The sequence below is a fragment of the Narcine bancroftii genome, chromosome 13, assembly GCF_036971445.1.
Source record: "Narcine bancroftii isolate sNarBan1 chromosome 13, sNarBan1.hap1, whole genome shotgun sequence".
In the NCBI taxonomy this organism is placed as follows: domain Eukaryota; kingdom Metazoa; phylum Chordata; class Chondrichthyes; order Torpediniformes; family Narcinidae; genus Narcine; species Narcine bancroftii.
This window is the reverse complement of record NC_091481.1, coordinates 83,786,215-83,805,849: the sequence shown is the minus strand read 5'-3', so window position 1 is coordinate 83,805,849 and position 19,635 is coordinate 83,786,215. Positions and strand designations below refer to the sequence as shown.

The 19,635-nt window shown below is 40.1% G+C and overlaps 1 protein-coding gene across 1 annotated transcript in view; it reads right to left on the bottom strand.

The window, feature by feature from the left end:
- The window catches only part of LOC138748271 (uncharacterized), a 73,164-nt gene that overhangs the window by 29,544 nt on the left and 23,985 nt on the right, over nt 1–19,635 (bottom strand). The window contains exons 7-15 of the mRNA XM_069908140.1: nt 19,460–19,574; nt 16,279–16,661; nt 13,561–13,699; nt 11,167–11,451; nt 9,525–9,749; nt 7,082–7,866; nt 5,341–5,444; nt 3,767–3,815; nt 3,449–3,610 (exon numbers count right to left, since the gene is read on the bottom strand). Coding sequence (XP_069764241.1) covers nt 3,449–3,610; nt 3,767–3,815; nt 5,341–5,444; nt 7,082–7,866; nt 9,525–9,749; nt 11,167–11,451; nt 13,561–13,699; nt 16,279–16,661; nt 19,460–19,574 — 2,247 coding nt within the window. The remainder of the gene's footprint in view (nt 1–3,448; nt 3,611–3,766; nt 3,816–5,340; nt 5,445–7,081; nt 7,867–9,524; nt 9,750–11,166; nt 11,452–13,560; nt 13,700–16,278; nt 16,662–19,459; nt 19,575–19,635) is intronic.

The window sequence follows — 19,635 nt, the reverse complement described above, 5'->3', positions numbered from 1 at the left end:
TCGATGTTAATGCCACCTGGATGGACTTTCCAGATGAAAATGAGGTGTTGTTTCTCTAATTTGCAGCGCTCTCTCTCTCTCTCTTCCTTTCAGAGACAAAATCAATTCTCACCTCCTTTCTTATCATATCTAATTAACACCTTTTGATAGTCTGGACTCCTTCCCCTCCCATTCTTCTTCTTCAGTCTCGCCAGTCTTTATTCAAATGCCTACCTGCTTTTACCTTATATCTTTAGAGAGTTATGGGGTAGGGATGGTTTAGAACAGTGTTTCTCAACCTTTTTTCATTCCACTCACATCCCACTTTAAGTATACCCTGTGCCATCGGTGCTCTGTGATTAGTAAGGGATTGCTTAAGGTGGGATGTGGGTGGAAAGAAAAAGTTTGAAAACCACTGTTTTAATCGTCCCTCATTGACTCATTATGTGCAGGGTTTCAGAACTCCAAAGGAAATGGGCCAATGACCATTTTTCTCAAGCAAAATATTTCAGTCACAATTGGGTCTAGAGCAGTGATTCTCAACCTTCCCTTCCCACCCACATCCCACCTTAAGCAATCCCTTACTAATCACAGACCACCGATAGGGATTACATAAAGTGGTTTATGAGTGGGAGGAGTCACGCGATGGAGTAGTGGCCGGACGGTGAACTCCAGCCCTCTCCAGAAAAGTCGGGAAAAACAAGAGAAAACACAAAGGCACAGAAATAAAAGTTACAGAAAAGTGAGTATAAAGGTGGAAAGAAGATGGCGACAAAAAAAGAAAAGTCGAAAGCAACGGTAAGAAGAGAGGAAGAGAAGACAAAGGAGGAAAAAGGTGAAGGCCTTACCTGTCCGAAGAGGCCCGCTGCGGAGAGAGAAACCCGCTCCCTCAGGTCGGTAAATAATGGACTACAAAAATGGCTCGCAGAGCCGAACAAAAGTGCGCAAACGCGCATGCGCGAAGTTTCGCGCATGCGCGATGCGAATGAAAAAAAACACACCGACGGGAGGGGGGACCAGCTGGGGAGTCGATCTCCACAGCCGGCAACGACAGCTGCAGAACACCTGCAGCAAGAAGAGACCACAGAAGACAATAGAAACAAGATAGAAGAGGAGGAAAGGGCAACAAAGAAACAACAGATGGTCAACTCAGAGGAAGAAGAAGAGGAAGAGTATGGTGAAATAGAAGAAGAAAAGAGAGGCAAGGTAAAGGATATACTTGCTCTTATTAGAGGATACATGGAATCATTTAAAGAATGGCAAACACAGGAATTTAAGGATTTAAGAAAAAGAATAAACAACACAGAGGAGAAAATAATTAAAATGGAGATGACCTTAACAGAAATGGGAAAAAAAATGGAGAAGATGGAAGAGCGGGCAGTAGCAGCAGAAATGGAGGTAGAAGACTTAAAAAAGAAATTGGAGAAATCTAATAAAAAAACTAAAGAGACACAAGAACTACTAGCTCAAAAAATAGATACAATGGAAAACCATAACAGAAGAAATAACATAAAGATAGTGGGCCTTAAGGAAGATGAAGAAGGCAAGAATATGAGGGAGTTTATAAAAGAGTGGATCCCTAAGACCCTAGGATGTCCAGAACTACAGCATGAAATGGAAATAGAAAGGGCACATAGAGTATTGGCCTCTAAACCACAACCACAACAAAAACCAAGATCTATTGTAGTAAAATTCCTAAGATATACTACAAGAGAAAAGGTACTGGAGAAGACAATGGAAAAAGTAAGAGAGGGCAACAAACCACTGGAGTATAAAGGGCAAAAAATCTTCATTTATCCAGATATAAGTTTTGAACTCCTAAAGAAGAGAAAAGAGTTCAATACAGCAAAGGCGATTTTATGGAAGAAAGGGTATAAATTTATACTAAAGCATCCAGCGGTATTGAAAATATTTATTCCAGGACAGCAAAACAGACTATTCTCGGATCCAGAAGAAGCACGAAAATTTGCAGAACAATTACAAAAATAGACTGAGGGAGGAAGACGGGTAATGAGAGTTAAAATGATCACGACTGATATGTATGTGGGTAAAGACAAAAATAGACTGAGGGAAGAAGACGGGTAATGAGAGTAAAAATGATCACGATTGATATGTATGCAGGTAAAGAGGTATAAGAGTGAATAGAGACAATGAGCATACATGAATGTATCTGTACTTAGAGGAAAATATAGATAGTATAGACAAGAATTAATAAGGGAAGGTAATGGAATAGAGAGAATAAGGAGGGAATTAAAAGAGGGACCTTTGTGACATATGAAAAGTGAAATCTTTTCTGGGGGAGGCGGGGTGGGGGGAAATAGCGGTCACTGCACAATCAGTTGACGCTTGCGAGTGGATTCGCAAATCCAAATGGAGAGGGGAGATGTGGTTGTCCGACAAGGGATAAAGGACAACTCAGGAGGTGAAGGGGAGATTGGGGATAAATAAGATAGAAATAGGAGAATAAGGAAAATGTTAGATGTTGTAGGAATGTTGTCTTATGAAGAGTTGAAAATAAGAAAACAGAAATGGAAAAGGAGGAAAGGTAATGATGGAAAAACGGAAAGAGAAGATAAACAAAATATAAAAGGGCTACGCTGAACTATATGTCTTTAAATATTAATGGAATACATAACCAAATTAAAAGGAAGAAACTACCAAATTTAAATGAATAAATGTATTCCATTAGAAAAAAAAATAACATATTGGTTAAGAAATAATATTGAAATATTCGAACAAGTATAGGAGCCTTACATTAAATACAATAGCGAAAACCTACCGGGGACAAACATTACCTAAGTTGATAGAAGGAGAAGGAAAGAAAAGAATGGACTCAGTAGAATTTCTGGTGTAATTTTGTTGAATGACAACATTGTCTGACTGGATTAATGCAACCTAGATTGTATACCTAAAATGGATGAGAGGGGGGGGTGGGGGGGTGGTTTGGGAGGAAAGGGGGGGGGGGGAGAAAAAGTCACTGTATATGTGTGAAAAGAAATAGTGTATATCATGGCTAATGTGATTTATGGTGTGAAAAATAAAAAAATTAAAAAAAAAAAAAAAAAAGTGGTTTATGAGTGGAAAGAAAAAGGTTGAGATCCATTAGTTTAGTACTTTTTTTTCAAGGAAGGAATATATAGGTCAGCACAACATCGAGGGCCAAAGGGCCTGAACTGTGCTGTATTGTTCTATGTTCTATAGGCTCCAAGGGCTCAGGCCAGAAGGATCGGTTATAAATCGTTACCTCCTATGGATGCTGCAAGACCAGCTGAGTTCCTCCAGCATTTACTGTGTGTTTTTAATTCAAAAAATGGTTCTTACAACCTTACCAAAGGGTAGGCAGGGAGAAATATTTAACTGTCAAAGTTACCAGTTCATCCCTTAGAAGCCCAAGGTACACTAGGAAAAGTAACATGCAAAAAAAAAAGATAAAATGGCATAGTGAACGTTAACTTATTTATTCACAAACCTCATCAAGGATAGCACTCTTTGAAGCAATTTGCCTGTTATCAAAAAGCGCATTCTTCAGAATTTTAAATCTATTTTCCATCATCCTGCGGGATTCTCGTTCTCTCATGTTGTGTAACAATACCTTCTTTCGGGCTTCACAGAGCACAGAGGGTTCAAAGTCCTAATAATAACAAAACTATTCAGGAGGCAGCAAGTGAGATATATCAAGTACAGTAAGGTTTGAAGTACAATGAGGATCTCAATTAGTGATAAATGAAGTTTGATTAAGTATATTTTAATGATGAAGCAACATGACCAAGCATCAACTTGTACTCACCTTTTCCTGAGTGGAGTGAGTAGAGGATAGTGAGCTCTGGAAAAATTCCCTGGAGAACAGGAATGGTTCGTCAGGGCTTCTGCAGTTCATTACAACAACTCAGCATCTTAAGCAAAGCAGGTCTCAATATTTTATCAGGCAAGAGTGCAAAAGTGGGCAGAACCCCAGGACAGCTGGTAGAATAGCTGCCTCACTACTCCTGATACCTGGGTTCAATCCTGCCCCACCACTGCTGTCTATGTGGAGCTTGCAGGGTCTCACTATGACTGCATGGCGCCGCAATGTCCTCCCATGCCCGCAAAACTACAGGTTGGTCAGTCAATTGGCCTCTTGTGAAGAGGAGGGAGGTGGAAGCTGGGGGGGGGGGGGGGGTTTGTTGATGGGCATGTAAGGGGAATAAAGTAGGATTAGTGTGAATGGGTGCAAGATACCCACCATCTTGTGCTTCTTTTACCCATGCAAAAATGGTGGCACTGCTATTAGTCACGAGGGGATAACTGCAGCTTTGCAAACTGCTAATTTCATCTTTAAACTGCTGACACTCCTCAGTCAAGTGGCACCAAATGTGGGATGACAAAGTTTCCCATCAGCTGTTGACTGGAATTTCTATATCTATATTCCAAGGGTGAACTCCTCCCTCTTTGATCAGGAACTTTGGATGTGAGATAGGGAGAGGGGAACTGAAAGTAAATTGGAGGAAAAAACCTCCAAACAACTCGAGCTACATTCAACATCAGAACGGCATCTCCACTCATTTCAATCCATGGTCATTCAGCAGTTCATTTTGTTTGAATCTTAAGTCTTTTTAAAAATGATTATTGATCTCCCCTTTTTGCAAAATGTTGAAAGATTTTTAAAATTAGTTTTGAACATCTGACATTCAATGTTTCGATGGCTTTGACACCAATTAAGATCATTATCCAAGCTCAATCAGCAATTCTACTCTTTTTAATTGAATAAATCTGTGTCATGGAAGGCTCCTCAGTAAGGATGTGGATGGGGACAACTTTAGCCAAGAAATTTCCTTACTTCTATATTAGCAAAGAGAGGACAGTATGTAGGTCAGTACTGCGCACAGGCAAGTCGCGAGTGTGCAAATTATTGTTCAAATGGATGCACCCAGGGTCTTATTGCCTTAACAATGCGTGCATCCAGACACACTTTCTTTCATCTGATTAATTGAAGGAGAAATTTAAGAACACAACTTCCTCACTCAGAAACTAATTGATAAGGTTTAAGATATATTTTTAAATCTTCTCAGAACACAAAATTAATACAGTGACTAAACAGGATTATTTTGAATGGGGGGAAAAAAACTTTTCATCTCGATCTGGGAGAATCTTTGTTGAATGCAATTCCATAGACATTACAGCATCAGGTTGTCTCTTTAATGCGCCCAATATCCTGGAAATCTTTTCCAGCTAAATGACGATGCCACAAGTAAATACATCGGCTCCTTTTATAACTGATTCCTTAGCTACCTGTCTGAGGTGAAAAATATTGTTCCAAATTTATTTTTGCAAGTCTGCCCTTTATAATCCAGACATTTAGGATAAATGTTAACTGTTACTGACCTGTGTGAAACATCAGGTTTATTGTCAGTTAATAAATTTCTTGGTATTCCTGATTTGGACATCAGATTTCCAAATCCAACTCTACTTCTGCTATTGGAATGAGTCTGTGAAGGGGGTTAAAAAAGCCACGTTATCACAACAGTTACAGAAATGGCAGAAAAACGACCAGCTGTCATCAGATGGAAGATATTCTTTAAAAACGACGAATGATCATTGGATACCACAATTTCAAACTAGTCATGGCAATATCTGAGGCAGAAATCAGACATTTTTGCAGTGACAGTTTGAGTTGAATAGCATCTTTGGACAAAGGGGACTTCAAACGAACCTTCCATAGGGCAGAAATCCTCACACTGCTAAGCAAAGAATAGTTCCACTCCAGAGGACTCTCTGAAGGAATTTTTGGTGGAGTGTTGCAGTGACAAGCTCCTGGCATACAAGAAATAGATTCAAACACTACGAAAAAAACTTAACCTGCATGGAATGTGACTGCCCCTGTCACCATTTAGATTGGTTACCCTACCCATAAAATAAAAATGTTTAACCACCCACTAAACTGCCCTCCACCCTTTTATATCTATTTTGCATGGAAAGAAAGGGTTAGCACATGAGGACTGCTTGTCAGCTCTTGGACTGCACTCATTGGATGAGAGGGGTCTTCATCGAGGCAGTTTGAACGCTGAAAGGTCTGGACAGAGTAGATGTGTCAAGGATGTTTCCCATGGTGGCGGAGTCTAGGACGAGAGGGCACAACTTCAGGACAAAAGGGCGTCAAGAGATGCAGAAAAATTCCTTTAGCCAGAGGATCATGAGTATGTGGGACTTGTTGCCACAGGCGATATGGAAGCGAGGTTGTTGGTTGTTTTTAAGGCAGAGATTAACAGGTATTTGATTAGTCAGGGTATCAAGGGTTCCAGGAAGAAGGCCGGGGAGGATGGATCATCTCATTAGAATGTCGGGGCAGACTTTTTGGGGCAATGGGCCTTCTTCTGCTCCTAAATCTTGTGAATAAGCTTCATTATTATGGTAATTATTGAGCATTTCTACAGTAAAACAAACCCTTGAAAATTTAATTTCTAGATTTTCCTCTATTTCCATTATGAGAAAGCCAACGAGTTCAGGACCAGAGAGGGTATTGATGCAGTTGTACAGGGCCTTGGTGAGACCTCACCTGGAGTATCGTGTTCAGTTTTGGTCTCCTTATCTGAGGAAGGACATCATGGCCACGGAGAGAGTGCAGAAAAGGTTGACCAGATTGATACCAGGGATGGCGGGACTTGCATATGAAGAAAGGCTAGAACGACTGGGCTTGTACTCGCTGGAGTTTAGACGATTAAGAGGAGATTTAATAGAAACCTTCAAAATTCTTAAGGGATTTGACAGGCTAGATGCAGGGAGATTGTTCCCAATGTTGAGCAAGTCTAGAACCAGGGGTCACAGTTTAAGGATAAAGGGGAAGTCCTTTCAGACTGAGATGAGGAAGAATTTTTTTCTCTCAGAGGGTGGTGAATTTACGGAATCCTCTGCCACAGGAAGTGATTGAGGCCGGTTCCATAGCTATATTTCAGAGAGAGTTAGATTTAGTACTTGTGACCAGGGGTATGGAGAGAGAGCTGGAACAGGGTACTGAGTGGATGATCAGAATGAATGGTGGTATAGGCTTGAAGGGCCAAACGGCCTCCTCCTACACCTATTTTCTATGTTTCTATGAAACATAATTTTTTTTTTCTTCCGAACATACCTGTACACCCAATTCTGCTTCAGTCACAGCTTCTGTGCTTAAATTGAATGACCGGTTCCACAGCTTGGAACTTTGATATGCATCTTCTATAGGTTCCTCTTTTACAGTCACAGCACATATTTCAGAATTGTCGGGATCAACCAGCTGACAGGTGTTTGTTTCAGATACATCCCTCTTCCTCTGAACAATAGTTTCTGTGGCGCCGTGAGTGTTAATCTCACGTTTAAATGGTAATGTGCAGTCAGTCCTTTCATACTCTTCAAATTTGCTGTTTTCTGGTACCCATTTTGTTTCATAAGTTTCAGTGACAGAAATGCCTCTACTTTGCACAGGAAAGCTTCTGACGGGACCGGTGCTTTCACTGAATTCTTCTGCTTCAGGCAATTTCATTAGATCAATTTCCACTTTCAAGTCAAGTACATCAGCATTTAACTCATCGGTAGTTGGTTTGGATCGGCAATCCGCCAAAGGACTGACGCTACACGGTCTGTCGTGTTGTCCGACTTCTGTTGTGATGGTTTCGGGAAAGAGATGCAGCGATTGGAGGGGGGAAATGTCATCCACCCTCTTCCAAGAGGTGGAGTTTCTCTGAAGTGGTAGTGCTACAGTCTCACCGGCAACGTCATTGCACCGAGATGCAGAAGTGCAGGGACTGGCACTTGTTTCCAACGAACTATTTTTGGTGTATGATTCTGAACTTGTAGCACCTGTTAAATGATGAGGAATGTTGTTATCATCTTCTGAAGCAGCAGAAGGTGCATGTATTTCAAGCAGCGGAGAGGTTCCTGTAATTAAAATATTAATCTTCAAATCACCTACAGCTTCTACCAAAATACTGTACCAAGCCTTACTTAACAAAACATTTCTTCTTTCTTTGGCTTGGCTTCGCGGACGAAGATTTATGGAGGGGTAATGTCCGCGTCAGCTGCAGGCTCGTTTGTGGCTGACAAGTCCGATGCGGGACTGGCAGACACGCAATCATCTCAAAAAGATTAAAAGCTTCTCGATATAAGACACACGTGCTTGAACAAACCTGCTCACTTCAAATAATAATCCTCAATTCAGCCAGTCTCAGGAAATTAAAGCAACCTTTAGATTGTGAGACACTATGAAATGTGCTTTAAAATCTTGAACATACAAGTAAATTTGGTTAGGTCAGCAGAACATCATGTACAAGTTCAAGATTTGTGAACAACCATGAAATGTTCACAGGTTTGAAAGTGGCAAGCATGGAAAAAATTACTTTGGGAAATTTTCTTTTGCTTCTCTTTCTCTGACTGTAAGGAGGCATCCGGCAATTTCTGCTAATGGCGAATCTGTCTGCCTAACAGCAGAGTAAAGGTGATTTGGTGTAAATTTTACTGCTTTTATATAAAGGAATCTTGAAAAACAACATTATTCAACAGACATTGCAATTTTCAGGATACAAAAAGGATATCAATTATCGCGTACTTCCCCCTGGTATCTTTCTGCTAATCACCTGAAGCACCTCTACACCTTGTGAGCTTGGCTTCACTGCACTTAAGACTCATTAGGTATTCCTTACCCACAAAGCAATAACATGACATGAGATTACAAAACCTTCACTAAATACTGTATGGCTGTAATCTCCCAAAATGCTACAGTACTTTGGTGGTTAAAAATCCCAAGGTGAGCGAGTCGGATACCACACTTTCCCCTGATCAGTTTTCCTCTAACAATTGCAGGAAGATTGGATGCCGAGATACAAACTTTGAATAACAAAGATAATACACCAGTAAAGAACACTGTATATGCAGAGCCCACCTCACTGACAAAAGACAAAGGAGGAAAAACCCAACACCCAACCCCAACCCACCAATTTTCCCCTGCAACCGTGTCTGCCTGTCCCGCATCGGACTTGTCAGCCACAAATGAGCCTGCAGCTGACGTGGACATTACCCCTCCATAAATCTTCGTCCGCGAAGCCAAGCCAAGATATGCAGTTGTACAGGATGACTCGTGTATAGGACAACCCTGAAATTTACACCAAAAATGTTGGTTTTTGAGTGATACCTTTTGAATAAAACGACCCCCCCTAAATCTGGCACTTAACGCTGACCAGTGGATGCTGTTAAAAAGTAAATTACAATATTTTAATAACAAATGATCATTTAAAAGGTTTAAATTATATTTGGATATTTTTAAATAAACCACCGTCGGCTCCTGTAACAGGTTGTTTAAAGCCAGACCAGTTGGATCAGGTGGATGGACCCTGCAGAGGAGCACTGAGACCTTGCAAATAAATAATGGGGCATGTGTGAGATTGCGTTGGAGCCAGCAGGAAGATGGTGGCAATGTTACAACTTCCTTGTCAAGGGGAAGAACTTTAGACTCGGTGTAATCTTAAGGTGAAATTTTTAAGTTTTGGATCGTCCTGTACGACAGCATATGCCGTATTCAGCAAGTGTTCTACATTACATACCGAGAGTCAGTGATTGAGGGTTGTCAGACTGCTGCACTGGGATTTGTTCTGGAGCCTTTGTGTAAACTAGTTGGAATATTTTGCCACTGGAGTGTTTATACAACTGTCGGCCATCTGCAGATTTAATAGGCTGAAGCATAACATTGTCTCCTGGTCGCAGCTTCAATGTGCTTGGGACAGTGATGGAGCACCGTTGTCCGTCTTGATCAAGAGATTCAGTTGGTCCTAACAGAAAGGGATTTAATGTTTTTTTTAAAAGCACAATAAACCCTGTAATTTGCAAAAGTAGACAAGATTTTACAGGAAGTTTTCAATGACTTTCCCCTTCTGCCAAAAGATTTTCAAGGTTGAGATGACAGTGGAATCAATATCAGAGCATTTTAAGTAAAACACGAAAATCTGAGACACCGTAGTTGAAGTGAAAACAAAATGCTGGAGAAACTCGGCAGGTCAAACAATGTCCTTCATAGAACAACGATTTCGATGCTTTAGTGCTGTGCTGTCTGGTTCCAGGTTGGCACCATTTGATTCCCGTGTAGCTTTTCTTTAAAAAAAAGCCTTGCTTAGTGGTTGAGGGGTTGAGGTTTTGATTTATAAGGTTTTTTCCTTCCTTTTCTGAGTATTTTTTCCCCCTTTCTTTTGAATTTGACATAATTGATAACAGTTTTGTTCAACTGCAAATAATGTTAACAATGATAAAATTATTGAAGGAGAAGAGAAGGAAAGAGAATTGTAAAGCGGTTTAAAAAATTTTTTTTTAAACTTTCTTGAAAAGAATTTAAAATTTCATCTTTTCTTTCCTTTTTTTCTCTTTAGGGTTGAGTTTTTTTAATGTCATGCTTTGATATAGTATTACTAATGTACTCTGTATTTTTTGAATTGTGTTCACATTTTGGAAAATGCTATTTTCCTTTTCTTCAAGTTATGTTGTATAATTGTAGTGTTCAATTGTTTATACTTTAATTATTAATAAAAATATTTTAAAAAGAAAAATAGCCTCTATCCTCAAAGACCCCCACCACCTAGGCCATTCCCTCTTCACTCTGCTACCATCAGGAAGGAAGTACAGGAGCCCAAAGATGAGCACCCAACAACACAAGGACAGCTTCTTCCCCTCTGCCATCTGATTTCTAAATAGACAATGTACCTACCTCACTTTCTCCTTTTTTCCCCCCCACTCCCACACAATTTATTTATTTTGAAATGTAATTTATCGCAATATTTGAATTGCAATACTGCCGCAAAACAACACGTTTCATGAAGTGTTCTTGACGATAAGTTCTGATTCTGATATAGCATTTGAAATTAGTACACAGTAGGCCACAGATCAGGCTAATAAAATTGCATCTTTGCAGATTTAAATTTAAAATTTAGACATACATTCAGCATCGTTACAGGCCATTTCTGCCCACGAACCCCTGCCGCCCAATTTACACCCAATTGACCTACAACCCTCTGTACGTTTTGAAGGGTGGGAGGAAACCGGAGCCCCTGGGGAAAACCCACGCAGACACAGGGAGAACGTACAAACTCCTTACAGACTGCGCGGGATTCGAACCCAAGTCCTGATCGCTGGCGCTGTGACAGTATTGCACTAGCCGCTAGGCCAACCCTGACTAGAAATTATCAATATCAAGCCTACCTGAAGACAATCCAGAAGAATTGGTCTTGCGTAGTATGTAACGGGTTGTAGTAGATGGGGTTTCAGTTTTGTTCTGTGATGTAACAGGATTCACAAAGCAGCTTGAAAGAGGTGTTAAAGTTCTACTGGTCAAAGCCCCAACTTTCTGGAATGTAGTGACAGCGGGTTTAATAGAAGAGGGGGCTTTGGGAACATTGTTCACTGTAGTGTCAGTAGTTGTAACAAAAATATCTTGTTCCCTTTGCTGGTTTATCAACACAGGAAGTGACTGAGCTTTCTCCTCCACTGCAACAAAAAGGGATACGAAGGTGAAGGATATGATTATTCACAGCAGTTTGTTTCAAAAGATGTTATTGCTTATAGCTCTATTTATGTTTGTGTTATATACCACTGATTTACAGCATTAAATGTGTGAGTAAACAGAGGGACCTTGGGGCGCAAATCCATACATCCCTCAAGGTCGCCACACAGGTTGACATTTTCACAATCTTTCCATTAAATCTCTCATCATTGTTACTGGGGTTTTTTTTTGCCATTTCGAACAGGATTACAGTAATCCTTCATGATTCACACTGGATAATCAAACCAGAATCCTTCAGGGAGAGCTTTACCCACTGAATATTGTCTCTCTTCAACTCACTGCCGCGTTGCATGACTTATTACATTTCAAAGTTAAGCCCAAGTGTATCACTTTACAAATACATCTGTTACACAGATAACATGGCCACCCAAACCAGTAAAGACAAATCTACAAATTAGGAGCAGGTCACTTGACGCCTCAAGCTTGCTCCAGATCGTGTCTGATCTGTTTCCCCAGTTATGTCTACCTCCTATAACCTTCACATCCTTGCTTTACAAGAATCCACACATTTCCTTATTTTTTCCAATACTGTTTCTACAATTTGAGGGTTCCAAAGTCTTGCAATTCTTAAAGGAAAACGCTGTCTCATCTGTCAACTTTTTATTTGGAAAGTATGATCCTTTGATCTGGATTTTCCCAGGAGAAAATATCCATATCCACCTGTCCAGACCATTCAAAATCTGTTGTCTATCAGTCTGGCCTTTGCACTCTGTAGATGCAAGCCTCGCCTGTCCAACCATTTTCACATGACAACCATAGGTCTGTCTTGCAAACATTCTCTTGACTACTTCCAAAGTATTAACATCTTTAAATTTAGACGTACAGCATGGAAACATGCCCTTCTGGTCCATGAACCCATGCTGCCCAAGTAATCCAATTAACTTCCCATCCCTGTATTTTTGGAAGAGTGGGAGGAAACCCACACAGACGTGGTGAAGAATTTACAAACTCCTTAGAAACAGCACCAGATTCGAACACGGGTCGCTGGTACCGCAAGTGTTGCACTAAATAAAACGATCCATAACTGAAGCACAACGTCCCCAGTTTTGCATTCACTTCCCCTGCACCAAATGATGACATTTTCCTCTCTTTCCGAACAACCTGTAACATCGGCACACTTGCCTTTCACAGATCATGTACTAGGATAACACTTCAATTCCCACCTATTAGATAACATTTTAAAATTCTTGCCGAAGTGGACAATTTCACATTTGCCCATAGTACATTCCACGTGTCCAATCATTAATCTACACGCTTTTATTTTTCATAAGTTTTGATGTGGCATCAATAAAAAGGGAAAATAATCTTCTGTATATCATACTGGAGGCACTGAAAGTCAATGGATAAGTTTTGGAATAGCTGTAAGTCAGTGTAAATAAGATTGATGATTAAATAAAAGGGTAGTAATCAATGGAGCAAAATAAAAAAAAACATTGCTGGAGGAACTCACAGGTCGAATGGCAACTGGGCGGGGGTGTTGGGAGGGGGAAAGGAATGGTCAACATTGAGTCAAAGCTCTTCACTAAGACCGACTGTGGAGAGGGGAAGAGAGCCAGCACAAGGAGAGGCTGGGAAGGATGACACAGGGGGGCAGCAGGGGATTGGTGAACAAGAGGGGAGTGAAAGATGGGAAGACTGATGGTGAAGTTTGGGAGAGAGGTGGCTTAATTCCTGCGGCACGTCATTTTTGCTCCAGATTTCAGCGCCTGTACTCTCTTGTGTCTCTAGTATTTAACAGCATTGGTTGACAGATAGATCAGAGAGGAGTCCACATTTTGCTGTTGAATTTGTCTCATCAGGTCAAAGCAATGAAGGAAATGTAATACCCTTCACTAAAAAGGCTCCTTGATAACTTAATAAATCCACATAGAAATATTTAAAGGGTCCAGTATTAATTACGAAAGCTTTATTCAGGCACGGAGATGCTTGAGGGGTGTCACTCTGCTTTAAAAAGGTACCATCCAAACATGAATTTACTATACTGAAGAAATAAGATGACAGGTACTCCAATACAGGCCATGAGCTTTACTTACTATTAGAGAGGGAAGTATTGCAATTGGTTACACTTGGGGCCCTTTCAGGTGAAGATGCATTTTTTTCTAAATCCATCACAACGTGAACCAGTGATTTACGCTGTTCAACAGGCGGCGGGCTGGAATTATTCTTGGAAACCTGAAACACAAAAATATTTAAGAATCTAGTGAAACACTGCAGGAAATTTATCTCAATGTAACGTCCTTGATTTTATTCCTTCCCGTAGGTATTCCGACCATTTAAGCAAATATTCTCCACAGATGAGGATTTCATTCCAAGCATTTTATGGAATAACTATTGAATATGGGTGTGAGATAGTGTTACAAACGATAGTACTAACAAAGGAACAGCAGTGGAAAATTCACCAGACGGCAGTATATTCAAATTAATAGTTTTTATTAAACTATTAACAACATCCTACTTATCTCTAAACTTAACCTCACTTTGCACACATGCAAGAATATGGATGCATGTGTCAAAAGTCCCAAACCTTTACAATTTAAGATTGATTCTGGAAAAAGTCAATTTTAAAGTCCAATTTCAAACATCTTGTTGATCCTTTTCAATTGCAGTTCAGAATTATAAAGCACATTTAAACATTATATTTTCATATCGCTTTAAAATCACGTCTCTTGATGAGCTCTTTCTTCACGAGTGTTTTCACAAGTTTCCCCCTTTCTTGTTAGAGTTGAAGAACTGTGATCTTCACAACGAGTTATTTCTTAAACAGGAGTGATCACCTTCTGGGCACATAAGGCTGTCTCTCTTTTCTTAAAAGAGCAGTCAGAAGTGGTCTTACTTGTTTAAAAGCCACTTACGTTGGGCACCTGCTATAAGGATAATACAAGTCCTGCCTTTCCAGGACTTCTAAGGAAAATGTCTCTCTGCCTTCAGTATATCGTTCTCTGACATCATGTGATGTTACAATAAGATCAGTCTAAGTTCCTGGAAACCATGTGAGTATCTACTGGAATCTTTAACAGTTGTCAGTTCCAGTTTCTTGGAAACCATGTGACCATCACAACTCTTGACTTGCAGACGTCACGACTCTCTCACTTCTGAATGTATTATATGGATGTGGGTCACCCTGTTCCAAATCCACTACATTACCCCAGACCTATTTATAGGAAATATAGCTTAACATTAACCTAAATATTAACACAGATCCATTAAGGGTAGGGAAAAATTAAGATTGTGGTGGAGTGGGTTTACATTGTGGGCCAAAGTTTACTGTGCTGCAATGTTCTAAAAATATCTAACCATTTGAATTATGGTATCAGTGAAGGAAGAGATGATTTTGAGACATGATGTCTTCTCTTTCTCTTCACCCCCACCACAGTCCACAGCCTTCACACCTGACCCACCCCCTTAGCCTAAGGCCAGTAACTATTTTCTTTAAATGCATACACAATTCTGCAATCTTAGGGTCACAATGCATCAAGCTGTTTTCAGGTTTCCTTCACAAGATCCGCATTCAAATTAGAACCTAATCACTCTATAAATGATGATCTGCAGTACTGTGATATTGCAACCTATTTGGCTCAATTTAAATTTGGACCTACAGAACAGTAACAGGCCCTTTTGGCCCATGAGCCTGTGCCACCCAATTACAACCATAACCATATAACCATATAACAGTTTACAGCACGGAAACAGGCCATGTTGGCCCTTCAAGTCCGTACCGGTTCACTTGAACAACTCCACTAGCTCCTCCGCAAACTCCTGAGGAAGTAGAGGCCTGTTCAACACTTTCATAATATGCCCAATAAAAGTCACAAAAAATGAAATGATACTTGTGCAGATAATGTGATCAGCCTATAATAACAATTGGATGATAATGAAAAAGATGAATAAATTACGAAAGAACCCAGAAAGAAACCTAATACAATAAAATCCTCTGGTATCTGGCTCCTATGGGGATTGGTAGTTGCCGGATAAATGTATTAGCTGGTTGCTTGAGACTGCAGGTTGCAGGATTGATGAACTGATCGCAATGGGCGCCAAATTTAAACTTCCCATTTTTTAAAATCTATTTTCTTCTATTTCTTTTCTTGCTTGAGGCTGCTCGAATCCTGAATCATGAGCGAGTTACTGTCGTCCCCAACTTGATTCAACTAAAATCGCATCCAGTGATGAAAGACATACAACCTCATCAGAAGACTCTGCAAGTACTGTATATTTTGGCGTACAAGTTGAGTCGTACAACCCTCAAAAGTCACTCAAGAAAATGAGGGTCAACTTGTATGGCGGATATGCTTTTAAGATCTTAAATTTAAAAAAACCAGAATGACGTCGATTCAGCGAACAAGTCGATGTGGAAGCATCTCCCCGACACCTGCCCACCGCTGGACACCGCCATAACCGTTCCTACCTGGGACCCTGACGTCACCATCGCCGCTCCTGCCTGGTAGGCCGGGGTTTTTTCCTTAATCTTACTTAATTTACAGCTTTGTTACTTGCGGTTGGGGTGTTTCAAAACATTTTGTCCTGGGAGCCCCGGACAGCCCGAAGAATGGGGGTCAACTTGTACGCCAAAGTACAAGGTACGTGTCCCAGAGGACACCAACACTTGAGCGATTTCCAGAGAAAAATAAATTGCTCGATTACATGTTCCTATAGCTCAATCTTAACAAAACTTTAACTGAATGGACATGGATGACAAAGGAAGTGACAGCAATTCCACAGTTTGCAGGAAGGAAAAAGTTACATGTGCTCACCTTGGATATTAAATGACTCAGCTTCGTTTTAAAAGCGGAATTGCCGACCACAGCTTCAATCACCATAGTTTGCACCATTGGTTTGTCAGACACACATTCAGAGCCAGAGATACTCTGGATAGTTGCTCTCAAATCAATGTGTTTCCTGGGGGAAAACAAAGTCGCCTCTCTCTTTTCCAAATGAATTTCATATTTGTCTAACCGTTGTGTAAAAGGAAGTTTATTAGCCATAGCCCACTCTGCAATCAGTTTAATTATCTTAACACGACTTTCATTCCATGCGCAGTAGGATATTATCTCAACAGCTTTAGAGTCAGATGGTCTGCTTGTTGTCATTGGTAACTGCTTGCATCTTTCTGCTGCTTCTTCAACAGTTTTATAATCTGAGGAAGAAAAATTATCATTAAAAAAGTACAATCAGGCAGGAGTTGAAGAAATTAGGATTAGAGGATTTTTTTTATTTAAAAAATCAAAATTTTCTCTTGGCCCTCGTTTATCACACGATATTTCATGGGCAGTGCAGAAACAAAGAGACTTACAAGGAGATTTTCTGGATTGAAGAGCATGAACTACAAGGAGAGATTGGATAAATTGGGGAATTCTTCTCTGGATTGTTACAAGCTGAAAAGAGACCTGAGAAGTTTATAAAATTAGGAGGGACATGGATAGGGAAGACGGTCAGAATCTTTTCTCCCCAGGGTAAACTAGGGGACATGACTTATGGGTGAGAGGTTTAGAATGCGTAGGGCAAGTGTTTTTTTTTTAAAAAAAAGCCTGGAACGGGCTTATCGGCAGCATTTCAGATGTTATATATGGAACATGGAGGTGATGCAGGCAGAAGAGATTTCGATTAATTTGGCACAGACATCATGGGCCCTTCCCAAAATCAACAATAAGCTCAATGGCGCTGGAGATGCGGAGAGCAAGTCTGGGGTTCTAGCACCATCTAACCAGGATCTCCATTCTGGCTTGTCATTTCCAGTGTTTGACTAACAATAGAGGTAGGTTGAGTTGGAGCCAAACTTGGCGACACAGTCATGTGCGTGCAGGGGATCTTTGGGTGGTCATCTGTTGATAGGACATGCACCATCACTGATTAAGTCATAACCAATAGTATTTTTAAGTCAACAACATCCCAAAAAATCCAGAGATCTTTCTTCTAAGTAATATAAGTAGTAAAGAATTAGTCCTCAAACTGGATGAAGCGCAAAAAAGATTTAGCTGTAGCAAAAAAATGTATAATGTCAACTTGGAAATCAGAAGAGAGCCTGAGTGTACAGCAATGGTACATGGAAATGAATAAATGTATTCCATTGGAAAAAGTAACATATAATTTAAAAATAAAGTCACATTATTTGAACAAATTTGGGAGCCGTACATGGAACATAAGAGAGGGCTTGCCTCGGACCTCCACCCCCTAAAATGAGAAGACAACGAAATGACTTGATCCAGTGTGTAAAAGTAGATGACACAATTTTCTTGTTTATTTTCATTGTGCGATGACATTGTTTAATGGTTTTATTGTATATGTAGAACGTTTAATGGGTTTGGAGGGGGGTGGGAAGGGGGAGGGAAGGTAGGGGTGAAAAAAGGGGAAAAAATGCCACTGTGTATATTTAAGAGGGAAATGTTTGTATGTATTTTGGTTGATATGGTTCACAGTGTGAAAAAAAAATATATTTTTTTTTTTTAAATAGTATTTTTAAGTCAAGAAGGCCAATAGGAAAGAACAGGGCAGATTAAAGGCCAAAGGGGAAAATCTGTGTGTGGACTAAAGGATGCAGTCAAAGTCAGAAATGAACACAGTAAAACCCCTGGTAACTGGAATTCAAGCAACCAGCAACCTGAAGCAAATGGCAAAAAAAAAGGAAAATAATTTTCAAAAATTAAATCAGAATAAATAATAGGTAACACATACACGTTTGGTGAAGATGTCAGCAAATATTCAGTCAGCAAAGTGCCTTGGTCATGTTTTGCTCATAGCAGCTGTTTAAATAGTTGTGTTTGATGAAGAGCTGGTTGATGCTGCTCGCCGTTGGGGTGATTCTCTTAAAGTATCTCCCCATCCCTGCTTAGTAAGGATCGCCTCGGTCAGAGGCTTTATGTAAGCTTAGGGGAGGGGAGGGAGGAGTTAATTGTCTATAATATTATTGTTCGTCTTTTGGATGGCTCGGTGGAGGGGGGAGGAACCTGCAGATGCAGCAATGGTTAAATGTTTTCAAGGAATGTAACTGAAAATAAAGTAAAATACTTTAAGGTTTATATATTCATGCAAATTAAGTTTGTTCAGTGCAAGGTCAGGACAGTAGTCTTGTCTTTTTAAACTGTTTATTCTGAATGCAGGTGTATTAGTTAGGCATTGTAAGAATAAGTCTCAAGCAACTGGAAAATATATTTATCTGGCATCCGCCAATCCCCATAGGAGCCAGATACCAGGGCTTTACTATACTTGTTCAAATTCATATATGAAGAATGCACTTGTGGTTGAAGAAATCAGGGAGGGGTACAATGAAACTATAGAATTATTAAAATGGAGGTATTAGATGATTTTGTGGGTTTACAAGTGGATAAATCCCCAGGGCCAAATAAGATGCAAATTTGGCTGCTATTAGGAAGAAAAGGAAAAGATTGCACTGGAGAGGGCACTGAAGAGATATATCAGGCGGTTGCCTTGAATGGTGCATTTCAGTTATAAGAGGGTAACCTTCCTCATAGCTGAGGTGCATTAAATTAGGCATAGATTTAATGCCATGGTTCTCAACCTGTATTTTTTCTCCCACTCATGTGCCACATTAAGTAAATCCTTACTAACCTCAAAGCACCTATGCCATCCTATGATGGTATGTAAGTGGGGGGGGGGCGGAAAGAGGAAAAAAAAAAAAAAAAAAAAAATCGAGATCCACTAATTTGAAATAAAGTTATAGGGGTTTAGTGGAAGATTATTCTCTCCAGAGAGAGGTTAGAATCTGGAAGACACTGACTGAGGGGATGGTGGTGGGAAAAGATTCACATAACATTTAAGTATCTCAAGATTAGGGGACAAATGTTAGAAAAAGAAATCTGTGTAGATGATGGACATGTTTGGGTATCTCCATGACAAATATCAAATATTCGGCAAATCTTGCATTTGAACAATGGTTCGTGCAAAATACTGACAAGATCCAAAGTTGGGACTCCTCACCTGAAATGTATATGGCTTCATTTTGACTTCCTGAAACACCAAATTTCTTTCCACCTTTGGGACTTGATCCCAAGTGCGCCACGCCAAGATTTGTAGAACTCTGTTTCAATGGCTTCTTTTTTTTTTAAAAAAAAGAACAGTAAAACATATCGAAGTTCCAAGACTCGTAGTTCAGG